Source organism: Taeniopygia guttata, chromosome 4 (assembly GCF_048771995.1).
Source record: "Taeniopygia guttata chromosome 4, bTaeGut7.mat, whole genome shotgun sequence".
Classification (NCBI taxonomy): Eukaryota; Metazoa; Chordata; class Aves; order Passeriformes; family Estrildidae; genus Taeniopygia; species Taeniopygia guttata.
In genome coordinates, this window is record NC_133028.1 from 21,689,594 (window position 1) to 21,702,711 (window position 13,118).

The 13,118-nt window shown below is 37.8% G+C and overlaps 1 protein-coding gene across 3 annotated transcripts in view; it reads right to left on the minus strand.

The window, feature by feature from the left end:
- ARAP2 (ArfGAP with RhoGAP domain, ankyrin repeat and PH domain 2) overlaps window positions 1-13,118 on the minus strand; it is a 117,624-nt gene that overhangs the window by 74,067 nt on the left and 30,439 nt on the right. For all 3 annotated transcript variants that reach the window (XM_072928059.1, XM_072928060.1, XM_072928061.1), the window contains exon 9: window positions 12,295-12,476. In XM_072928059.1, the coding sequence (XP_072784160.1) occupies window positions 12,295-12,476 (182 nt within the window). The remainder of the gene's footprint in view (window positions 1-12,294; window positions 12,477-13,118) is intronic.

A 13,118-nucleotide genomic window follows, 5' to 3' on the forward strand; every position in this document is an offset into this window, starting at 1 on the left:
CATCTTTAACTTTTATATTTAAAAAGACAAGCAGCTACAACAAAATTTGCACATGCCTCTTCAGGTTTATTTTAAAATAGATCTATATGCAGTACAGAAGAATGAAATTTAGGTGTGAGGATAAAAGATCTGCACAATTAGAAGACCTGAAGAGCACCACAGAATCACACAGAACTGTGATAACATCCTCTGGTTTTGTATCTACAGTGCACTCTATTAACCTTTACTTTTTCTTCTCCCTGTACAATTCCCCCTATTCTCCACTTGTACATATTAAGAAATATGTTTCTGATATTCCGTATCACATCAATGAGAGACAGATGAAGAAACAGTCTGAAACACAGCTTGTGTAGATGTAACCTTTTCATTCTATGTCATGCTACCATTTCTACATTAGCATTTATTGCTGAGAACACCAATCAAGACACAAGTTTCACACTGCTAATTGCATATATTTACCATAAGCAAGTACCTAAGGATCATCCCACTGCACATTGTTGTTAAACAAAACCAAACAAGTTGTAGGCCATCCCCTTTTTACCTGCAGCACACACAAAAAACCGACTGATGCACTTATTCAGGCTGAAATAAACCCTGTCTAGGTAAGTCCCATACAGAGGTTCCTCCCTTCTGCTGTGTGGCTTCTTTTGTACAAAATAAGATGAAAGATCATAGACTGGCCCTTGCTTCTCTTTGTGAAAAAAGAAGTGCAAGGTGAAACAAACCAACCTGGAAGTCAGACTCCATCTCCCACATGGGCATTGGTAATGACGAGTCACAGCACTGTCTCCTTCTCTTCCCTTAGAGCTACTCGGGGCTAATGAATTTCGCCTTGATCAGTTTCTCAACTTTTGTTATGACCCCCATCTCCCATCTCATCAGTTTTCTTGCAGCTCACTTAACTGGCAGCTGCTCAGTTCCTTCAGGGGAAAGAAGCGACAGCCAATTATAATAATGGGCTGCAATTACTCCTGTGTTGCAGGAACTGAGCTGCTGTTGCTGACTGCTGTCATTTTATCTGCCTTTGAACTTCTTTATGACCCCATGGCAAGGAATAACAGCCCTTGGCTGAAAAAAGCATCATACATACAACATCCTAGTGCCAGACAGGCTGATTGTGAACCAGGAAACAGGACACAAAGCCATATTTATTATACCAATGCAGCCACTCTGCTTCAAATCTTTTTTAAACCTCACTTCTGTAGCTCTAACACAGGTCTGCATACTGGTCTTAAATGTGGGCAAATGCAGTATAGTGGATACAGACTCCTCTCTGCCTGCCTACGGAGCATAGAAATACCTACAATTTGGAAACATCGGCTGGTACAAGACAAACAGTTTTGCAATAACTGAAAAAGAGATATACACACAGACAGCAGCAGGAGCTTTATGTACTATTTTTTTAATAGTCTAACTCACCTTAAACAAGAAATGGACATAAAATCTATTTAATGTAATAATTAAATGCCACATACCAGAATCCCTAAAAGGATAAACAAAGTCAACAGTGAAAGTGTTTATTTCCATGAGTAAAACACATTCCTCAGCCATTGCATTATTTGGGTCAGCTTTTTATTTTCCAAGTAATTTTATTGAATATGCCACAGTGGTACAATAAAATGGTCGACCAAGAGGAAAAAAAGAACCAAGAAAAACAAGGCAAACCAAACAAAAATTATTTGAAATGCTCAAAACATACTAATGCATGACTCACAATACATGCAAGATTATTTCTACATTTATTTCCTGAATCATAGCTTTCCATATATTTTCCTGAATAGATTTTTCTTTCAACCATTGTCCAGGCCTGTTCAAATGGTTCTCTGGATGACCACAGACAAATGTTTTGACAACCTTCCATCCTAAGTGAAGGCAACAAAACTTGATTTTTTTCAGCAGTTCAGTGCATGTAAGATTTTTCACCTGTTTTTTTAAAAGCATTAGATATCAATCAGTCATTCTGATTGATCTCTGAGGGGTCCTGGCCCACATGCTGAGATGGAAGCAACTTTTGAGATAAGTTTTCTGGAAATATATCTAAGATACTGCTTTTTAATGAATGAGATTTAAACATGCCATCCCTAAAAAGATGTTACTTTGTATGCAAAATATTTGAGAGAGAGAATTTCATTTAATAACCATGACATTGAAGTGTTCCATGTACTAAGAATTCAGTCTGAGTTGATTAAGTTCAAATTTGTTGGCCTAGCAATTTATTAACTAGGGACACAAATTATTGCTGAGAAAGCACACTAGGGTATTCCCCACATTCATACTAAGCTTTAAATCATAAATTCTCTTCCTTTACTATAAGGATGGTTCATTTATTTAGAATAAAATTTGTAGATATAAGATAGTGGAGTATCAAAAATAATGTTTATTACCCGAACAATACCATACTGCATCAAAAAACATAAAGAAACCAGCACAGTTGAAGAAAAATAAAATATTTATGGCCCAAAAATACTAAAATGTCACTTGAGCTACAATGATATTAAGGATCTTAGTATTTTAAGGATAATCTCTAAAATTCTTATTTTAAACTATTCACTTCGCATAACTAACAAAAACTCCAATGGCCTAATTATTTAGTAGTCTAATAGCAACTCCAGCCTACTCTCTCTGCACTGCCACCAACACTGCTGTTCCCATTTCCAGCTCACGCTGTGCAGAAAAGAACAGTTTTGGAGCAAGTGTCTATGTTGAATTAAGCATTTGTACAAAAAGGGGTGGAAGCTGAAAAAATATGAAGAGGGAAAAAAGGGGAGAGGGTACTACAAACTCTGGGTATTTTCAAAAAGTTGTAATGGTCCTTACTCTGATCTTCAACAGAGATTGAAGTAAGACCACCCAGTCTCAAAAATCACCACTGATTAACTACAGAAATCCATGAATGCCAAAACTGTTGTCTTTATGAACACATGCATTTCCTGCATGATCAGCTAATGCAAGCTAAATGCATTATGATCAATCACTTACTTTCAAGTGCTTAGAGTTCTAAACATTACAGTGTTAGCTACAGGGCACATTAATGAATTGCAGACATGTTCTTTGGTCTCCTGCTGGTGCACACGAATCCATTTTATTTCGTTTTGCAACCAAGGAGAAAATTTTAACCATCATAAAGTGACTGCCAGTGCTCATCTGATGATACTTGTCATAGATTAGGCAAATCCTAGTCTTCAGCAATATTGCTTTTCCCCTTCAGTCTGGAAAAAAGAATAACCCCACCTGTTACCTTGCACAGAAGGATATCCATACAACTTAGTCCTTTATCATGTAGGCAATGTACCAAAAACGAAAAATATCCTTCTGTAACATTACTTGTCTGAGCTCTGCCACAGGAAGTATAGACTGATTTCAGAAACCACATCTACTTATTTGAGTTGTAATGGATTTCAAACCTGGCAAATTTGTAACAGAATTTATATACTAAACAAAAATTTGCAATAGCATATTACAGTATTTTTAACTAATTATGATATGGAATTCATATACACTATCAAGGAAGTCTGGTGACAACAGATGAAGAGAAGATTGAGATTTGAGACAGCCAGCTTCCCTTCATCAATGAAAAGTCTTGCCTAAGTAACCTAGTGGCCTTCTATGATGGAATGACTACATCAGTGGACAAGGGAAGAGTCGCAGATAGCATTTTTCTGAGTTTCTGTAAAGCCTTTGACACAGTACCCACAGCATCTCTTCTTGAAATTGCAGAGCCCCTGATCTGATGAGTGGACTGTTCAGCAGGTAAGGAACTGGCTGGAACATCACATCAAGAGGGTACTGGTCAATGGCTCAGACACGTACTGGACATCAGTGAAAAGTGGCGCCCCTCAGGGACCGTACTGGGACCAGTGTTACTTAATATCTTCATTAATTACATAGATGAAGCGATCAAATACATCCTCAGCAAATTTGAGGATGACATCAAGTTGAGTGGTGCAGTTGAAACTCTCAAGCAACAGGATGGTATCCAGAAGGGCCTGGGCAAACTTGAGAAGTGGGTGCATGGGAATCTTATGAGGTTTAATGAGATCAAGCAGGGTGCTACATCTGCGTCAGGACAACCCCCAGTATCAACACAGGCTGGGGGATGAACAGATCCAGAGCAGCCCTGCCAAGGAGGATTTGGTGGTGCTGTGGGTGAGAGGCTGGACATGACCCAGCCATGGCATTCACAGCCCAGAGAGCCAAACGTGTCCTGGGCTGCACCCAGAGCCCTGTGGGCAGCAGGGGAGGGAGGGGATTCTGTCCCTCTGCTCTGCTCTGCTGAGAGCCCACCTGCAGTGCTGCAGCCACCTCTGGGGTCCCAGCACAGGCAGGACACAGACCTGTTGAAGGAGGGCCACCAAGCTGATTATAGCGATGGAGCACCTCCTGTGAGGGAAGGCTGAGAGAACTGGAATTGTTCAGCCTGAAGAAGAGAAGGCTCTAGGGTGACTCTAACTGCAGCCTTTCAGTATCTAAAGAAGGATGGACAAGGACTTTTTACAATAGCACGTAGTGACAGAACAAGGGGGAATGGATCCAAAGTGAAAGAGAGTAGGTTTACACCAGATATTAGAAAGAAATTCTTTATTGTCAAAGTGGTGAGGCACTGGAACAGGTTGTCTAGAGAAGCTATGGATGCCCCATCCCTGGAAGTCTTAAAGGCTGGGTGGGTCGGTTGGTTGGATTTTTGAGCACCCTGGTCTAGAGGGTGGCATCCCTGTCCATGGCAGGGAGGCTTGAACTAGATGACCTTTGAGGTACCTTCCAACCCAAGCCATTTTATGATGATTCTAGGATGATCTTAGCATGTTTGTACCCAAGTTTGTGGGACGAATATTTCTGTGAAGATATGTTGTCAACAATACCTCAGAAATGCTCTGGTCTTCACTGCTGTAACAGCCATGTAATTTTATGTAAGTATTAATATTTTAGCTATGCTAATTAGTTTAATGATTGAAATAAAGTATAGGAAAAAAAAGCTGAGGAAAGAAAGTAATCAGTAAACTAAACCAAATGTGACAAATGCATAGAAATAACACAGGAATGTGGAAAATTGGTTTTACATTACCTTCAATTTAAAAGAGAAAAACCAAACCAAAGTTACTGACTAGTTATTCAGCATGTTTCCTATGAGAGCTGACTAATATGTCTACAATTAAACAGAAATAAAATAGTGTTCTAGCTGCATTTAATTCAGCAGTATATCAAGCTACTGAAAGAAGAGAGATCCAAGTGCTCTTGAAAAATACTTTCTTTTTCAGTTTCATTGTCGCCTCAAACTTTCTTGTTGCACACACATACAAAAAAAGACGACTTTGTTATTTAAGTGTGTATATATACAGATATATGCCGATTATACAACCTTGCTGATTAGTTGAATGCAGAAATAACTTTCTCATGTGATTTAAAATAAAAATAAAAAGATAAATGCAAACCCAGTCTACAATTATAAAAGAATGTTCCCATAACAATGCTCTGGGTTGCTCTATTTAGGGCTTTATTTTGATCTAATACATTATTTTACCATGGGATTCGAAGCCAAGGTAGCAGTTCTTAAAAATGAGCAACATATATAGCAATGGACAGCAGTTTTGGGAAATTCCAGTACTCTTAGAAGTAAATGATTTCCCCAACATTGCATTAATTGTGTCAAAACCTTATGGCAAGTAGACCTGAAACCTGCTTCTACTGCTTATGTGTGTGCTCTGCCACTATGTAAAATCTTCATTATATTCAAACAAATCCCATTTTTCTTCACAGTTAATTTTTAAGCGATTAAGGTAGGTAGTTATATATATATATTAGTCATCCATAAAGCTTGATGGAGCATTACTGAAAACTGACAACTTTACTCCAAATCAGATTAATCAGGAAGCTTTTTATCATTGCGGAAGCATTAGGCTTTTTACCATGTTTCATGACTGCTTTAGGTGTAGTTACATCTCAACAAGATCTTAGCGCAAGAACAAATGAGCACGAAAAAAATCCTCAAAGTTTAGCTGCACATAGAAGAACTTAAACTAACTCCCACTTTTTTTTTTTTGGACAGAAGTCCTTTTTATGCCCCTCTCTGTGTTCTTTAATATTTTCCACAACCTAGAATAAATGAAGATCTCCCCTATGAAGTTGGCCATTTACACGCTTTACTTCTCTGATTGAACCACTTTAGCAGCATATTGTTTTAAATCTTTTTTTTTTTTTTTTTTAATTGGGGGTGCAATTAGTTTAAAACTGAAGAAGTAATTGTCATAAAAACAAATCTTTTCCCCACTTGACATGATTTCTTGTAATCATTAATTTCTTATTATAACAACCAAGAACAAAAGATTTAAAGCTTTCTCACACCATTCAAATTGTTTCCTGTTCACTTGTTTCTTATTTCATGTACAGCAATTGATTGTTGCTATGCTTTTGAGTGTGGAAAATCTGAAAGAATTTTTTGCAAGGAACTGCTAGAAAATTAGGGATGTGACCTTAATCTATCATCCCAACTACACCTTGATGAAAACAACTATATTTAAAAGAGGCTGGATCATTCAATTCCACTACAAGTTACCAAAGTATCACAGTATTTTGCCTTAAAACACTTCTTCATGTTAGTCTTTCCCCCTCCAATGTGTTTGGTATATTTTTGGGTTGTTCTGTTTTTGCTTTTTAACATTTGCTGAGATTTGTATTGTTATGAAGGAAGAGCAAACCAGTAATGAATCAAAAAACTAAGAGCAAATGTTCATTTGTTTTTGTGTTACCTCTGTTTAAGGCATTCCAGGACAAGCTCAGTTGTATGTTTGAAATCATGTTTGATCACAGTCTGCACTAGCAATCAAGTACATCACAGTTTCTTTAGAATTTCCCAGTTATTACAAAGAACAGTTTTTCATCATAAAATCTCTAAAAGCACACATGTTTTTGGGACAAGGGAGATGAGGATGTGGGATAAGAATGGGGAAATGAAGAAACACACTTACAAGGACTGCGCTGCTTCTTGCTGTCTCATTCTCAGTAATCCCTCCTTCCACTGCCACACCCCATACACACCAGGCACTTCTCTTCCTTCTCTATCAGCCATCTAAACAGTCTTCTTCTTCCCCCTTTACTCCCCTTTTTCCCTAGCCTTCTCAGAGCTCATTTGCTTTTCTCAGGGTTCCTCGTTAGATCCCAAAACTTGTAACTTTTCCTTTCTGCTAAACATGCATTCAACTCCTCTCCCCAGTTTTCTCTTGTATTGCTGTTTCCATCACCTTGTACTCATAATATTCACAAATATAATCATGATGATACACCAAAGAATCTGCATACATTAAAAAGAATGTCTCATTATGCTTTAGCATGACAACCAATCATTACTACTCATCTTCAGGACTTTATTTAAGTGTTCTTCTTTGGTAACTTTCATTGTTAAACACTTTTGACTGTTCTTAAGAGACACTTCTTTTTAAAAGAGTTTCTCTCTCATTCATCATGTTCTTGATTATTAATCAGGATTCCATTTTCTCCAGGCAAAACCAGGAGAAACAATCCCCTTTGCAGAGTATCATTACAGATTCCCATTGCTATATACCAAAAGACTTCCAAGTCTGCCCCTGAATCCTAACCACGATGTCTCTAGCACTGTATTTCATAGTTTCATAGAATGGTTTGGGTTAGAGGAGACCTTTAAAGATTATCTAATGCAATCCCCCTGAAAAACGTACCCAACAGAGGCATCTTTCACTAGATCAAATTGCTCAATAATGCTCCACTTTAAGCATGTATTTCCTAACACAGATAAGAACATATCTCTGCTCTTACACAGACAGAGATTCATGCACACATCCCTTCTGCTTCCTTCCACTGACATTCACATCACTTCCTCTCTTCCAAGATGCCAATCTCAAGCATCAGCTTTGGCTTGTCCTTTCAGCTGTCCTTGTATCAGCCCTCTACATTATCCCTCCCTTTGCCACTTTCTGCCTATTTAATATCTCTTCTTGTAATCCATCATTTGGTATTGTCCAGTTTTGCTTTAAATGCACCATTAGCATTACAGATGAAATTAAAATTACTAGGCACCCTTACTGGTCATTCAACATGAATAAACATTTCCATCTGCCACAGAGCAAATCATTTAAATCTTTCACAAAACAAAATACCCTCTGAAATCAATATGAATATTGACCCAAAATAAAACAAGAGGTTTTTAATAAGTAATGTAATTATTGCATATGCATAACAGAGAGAATACTCATAACCATTGTAGCTTTAACTTGAAGTCAGGCATGGAGAAAGCATGTTACAAATTATTACTGCACCAGTCCCCCATCTTTACATTTGGCAAAGTTTCCTCAAATATCCTAGCTAAATAGATCTAACCACCCAAAGCAGTAACAAGAATATCCTGATTTCTCTTTTCAAAGTCAAATTCTAGCGCAAAAATTATGACACTTAGGCTCTCCTTGACATTAGATACCAGTAAATCTTAAATACAGCCTAACAAAGGGGATATATTCAAGCAGACCAGACAAGCATTTGTTAGAGCCCTTCTGATGGCAACCAAGGGAAGGTCGGCACTGCCACCTCAGACTGACATTTCAAGCCAATGTTTGAACTGCCATGAATGATCAGATTACGTGTTTTTATTCAAACACGAATGACTTTGAAACAGAAATGGGAATTTCAGCAAGCTGCAGGTTGAACAAATTGATCCAGTACGATTTACTTTTCACTTTTGCTCAAGAGAAGAAGTTTAAGAAATTTACACTACATGAGTCAAAGAAATTGATGGTTTTGTACTAGCACTATATCACTGCCACAAGTTCAAGCTAAACCAATCACTTTTTAACTAGAAAGAGGCCTGAGACATGATGTTCTGATCTCAATCTGAACTTCACAAAGTTCATGATGGTAAAGTTACAATTTGGCATTTGCCTTAGGATCTTCTTCACTTTTAACACTGAAGAATTTTTTTTTAAAGTAACAGCAGACTCTCCTCTATCAGGTTTATTAGAAATCAATGAATAAGCTCGATCCAATCTCATTTCAACATTGTAAGAAGTCTAAATAGGTGTCTTTTAGCACTGCAGTTATAATAAACCCCTCTAAGGCTCTCTGGGAGTCTGGTGTGGATGTGAATTCCAATATGAACAGGATTTGAGGACATCCCCGGACAGATTTGCCTAATAATTACTGGCTCAACTGCAAACTTGAGACAGGGAAGGATTTTTAGATCAACAGCGCCCTCTAATGGATTATTGCTGTATTGTGATGGTTTTCTTCAGTACTGCAGTAAAAATAATTCTGTTTTCCACTTGAAATTAAAACACAACAGGAAGCCAAAGAATTTGGCTTTGAAAGACTTTGAAACCCTAAAGACAAAAGGTATTTCTTCTGATTCACAAACATCCAGAAATTGCATGAAGAAAGGGTACTGTTCAAATGCAGAATTTGCAAATAAATATCTTAGGATCATTTGAATTTTCTGGGGGTTAGATATGTAAGCTTTGGGAAGAAGATGGTTTTGCACCATTGTTTACAATTTTCATACACACAGGAGGAGGTAACAGGCTGGCAGCACTTCTAACCATTCTGTTTTATGGCTTGATTTTGGTTTGCCTTCTGCTGTACTGCAGTCAGTGATCTTTGCAGAGCATCCATGTAGTAGAAGGGAATAAATATCTATTAAAAGGGCTGCATAAGGATATGCTTTCATGATCAGATAAAGCAATTCCGAAATGCATGATGTTGAAAGGGCAGAGCATACACAACTGCCACACAACAGCACAAGCAATAGAACCAACAGACATGCACACATCAAAAAATAATTTAAAAAAATCTGCAAAAACAAAGTGGTGGGGGGGGGGGAGCAGTCTTAGGGTATCTGAATCATTTAATCTGCACTCTGAAAATGCAGAAAAGAGCAATCAAGAACCCTTCAAGAGTAAATAGCTCTGTTTTGTATCAACATACAGTCAGAAAAACTGACTCAGCACAGTGGGCACAGCTGGGAGTGCCCCATGTCAACAGAGGAAGTTCAAAGCACTACTGGAGGCAAGAAAAATGCTCCCAACAATTATATTGAAGTAGACTAAGAACAAAGGAAAAAAACAAAAATTTGATGCCTGGTACTGCAACACTCAATTTTGGGACATAATTAATTTCAAATGACCTATCACTCTGGAGGAGAAATTCCTCCACAAGTCTGGATCTCTTTACTCCTTAACCAAAAAAGCTCAAAACATTCACAAGGACCACTCAAAATGTTCAGGGGCAGAAGATTCAAAAAGCCTAAGTCCTGAAAGGAAAAGTGGCTCATTAACAACAAACATCTACAAAAAGATTTTCATGGATGAGAATGCTTTCCATGGACCCTCACTGACAGAACACCTGGAAGTGCCATGACAGAAGAGTAACATTGAGCACACTCATGATGTGAGTCTCACAAGCAACAACTATGAAGTCAGTCAGTTTCTCTTTCTAAACACAAGAGCACCTCAGTGAAATACAGGGTCTCAGAAAGGAGGGGTGGTGTTTGCATCTTGGTTTTGTTCCTCCTTAAAGATGAGCTGTGATCTTAAATAAACATACTAACTGACAGGTCACCTATTCATTATAATAATAAGACCTAAAGATTTCAGTATAGATAAAGAGTATTGTGCTCAGCTATGAAGACAAATTTCTCTCCTTGATGAGCATTCAGCAGAACATATGCTGCAGGTTTAAATTCAAATGACAGCAAATACACTTTTGGTATCATATTACGTATCTAAATAATTTATGTTACAGTTTTGTTATAGTTACAGAACAGCATAAACCCATAAACTCTATCATGTTTGCGGTGGGTTGATTCTAGATGGATGTTAGATGCCCACCAAAGCTCCTCTATCACTCCCCACTTCCTCAACTGGACAGGGAAGAGAAAATATAACAAATATTGAGGGATGAGGTAAGGACAGGGTGAGATCACTCACCAATTACTGTCATGGGCAAAGCAAACTCAGCTTGGGCAACTCAGTTTAATCTTTATTTTATATTACCCATTCAACCAGAGTAGGACACTGAGAAATAAAATTAAATCTTAAAATACCTTTCCCCCACCCCTCCCTTCTTAATGATCTTAACTATGCTCCTGATTTTCTCTACTTCCTCCCCACTCACCATCTTAGAGGTGATGATGTAGTCAGTTCATCATACTTTGTCTCTGCTGGTCGTCCCTCCTCAGGTTTGCCATGCAAGCCCAATTACAACATTCTTGATTTTTTTGGCTGTTGACTGACCTCAAAGAATGTACCTAACAACTAAAACTTCCTTGAAGTACAGTAAGTAGAAAGAAAAATAGGTCTTTCTCAGTCTCTAATTTCCTGCCATAGCCTGGGAAAGAATCCTAAGATTTTACATCAAACATTATGTGGACCCTCAAGCACACCTAAATAATTTCACACAGAGAATAACAGGAGAGGAAGCGAGATCAACTCCAAGAGAGACACTTGAGACAGGGATTTGCCTCTACACAACTTGGAAAGAAACAGAACATAGCAAGAATGTAGAAACACCTCCTTCAATGCCACCCCAGGTTCCAGCTACTTGAGGGTAATCAATTGCCTCACAAAGAAATAGCACCTGCCATTTAATGCCCTACAATAAATTTTTCTTCCACTAGTTCACACAATTATTCATTGAACTCAACAATCCCCGTTCACTCCCTGTCTGTGGCACCCTAGAGAATTCCACTTTATATTATCATATAGTAATGCCCAAAACAAAACTAAAAGCCCTAGATTTTGGAAGTTGAAAAGATAGGCCTACTTCACATTTTTTAATACTGCATTTGTTTAAAATATTACAGTGCACAACAGAATCTCGCTTGTCTCTATTCTTGGAAACAAAAAGAGCATCATTTCTGAACATAACCCTGAAGTATCAGTTAAATACCATGATGTGCTTCTATACAGCACACTCTCCAGGGCAGTGTATTATAAAACACTGAAACCAGTGCACAAAATAAGCTGTCTGATTAAGTTGAGTGCTTATGGCCCACATTTTAAGAGTGAATTAATCCCAGCCCTGACATTAACATGTTTTGACACTCAAAGCTTTTCACTTCACCTAACTATATATTCACTTTTTTCTATTGTAAAACAGACATAATGATTCTTTGCCTGCTTTGTGAAGCCGTCTCAGAATTTCATCAATAAAGTACTACATATAAAGAGATATGCATTTATATTGAAATGCAGCTATTCACAAAGAGCCATCAATTTCCAACTCACTACTTAAACCATTTTTATAAGCTTTCATTCACAAAAAAGCACATGAAAAATTTACCTGCTCATTTTTGCAGATCCATACAGTACTCCCCTGAAGTAGAATAAAGATTTTGGTTTTGTATCCTTTCAGCTCAAGATATCCACTTTTTTCAGGGGTGACAGAACTTCGAGACTGAGAGTTATTATCAGGCAGCAATTTCAAGGCATTGAGCATCGTATTAACCCAATCATTTCTTTCTTCTAAACAAAAAAAAAAAAAAAATTGGTCAAAGACAGTTAGTTAAGCAGCAGCTTCATTCTTCTCTACATATTGGCTTTCCCAACGTTGTTGCTATGTTGGTTGGTGGAACAGCTATGCCAAATAAAAGAAAACATCTACGTTGATGAGGAGGTGTAAATAAAAATAATGAAAATCTGTATCAGTGGAGGTGTTAGAAGGACAGTCATCCAATTAACTGCCAACAGTCAACACACCAATCCAAACACACTGATGATGGAGATTCTTCATGACTGCTAGTTCTGAGATATTTTATTCCAGACAGCTTAAAGACTGAGGTGGCAGACAGGTGGCATGTTCACCTTCTGGAAGCCAGATCAATAGGAAAGAATTCCAGCAGTTTTGAAAGCAGAAACCAGGGAGCCTAAATATGATCTGCCACTGAAGAGACAAATCATCACCAGTGCTATTCCACGCTTGGCCACGCTTTTAAGAAAAAAAATACTTGGTAATTTACACTCTATTCCATTAAGCTGAGGTGGTTAAACTTGACATTGTCAAGGGTACTGAGTAATTAAGAAACGGTGTGTTTGAGCACCTTTGCATACATTATTAATGTAACATCTTACAAATACATGAACACAAGGAGGTGAAGTAAAAAAGTT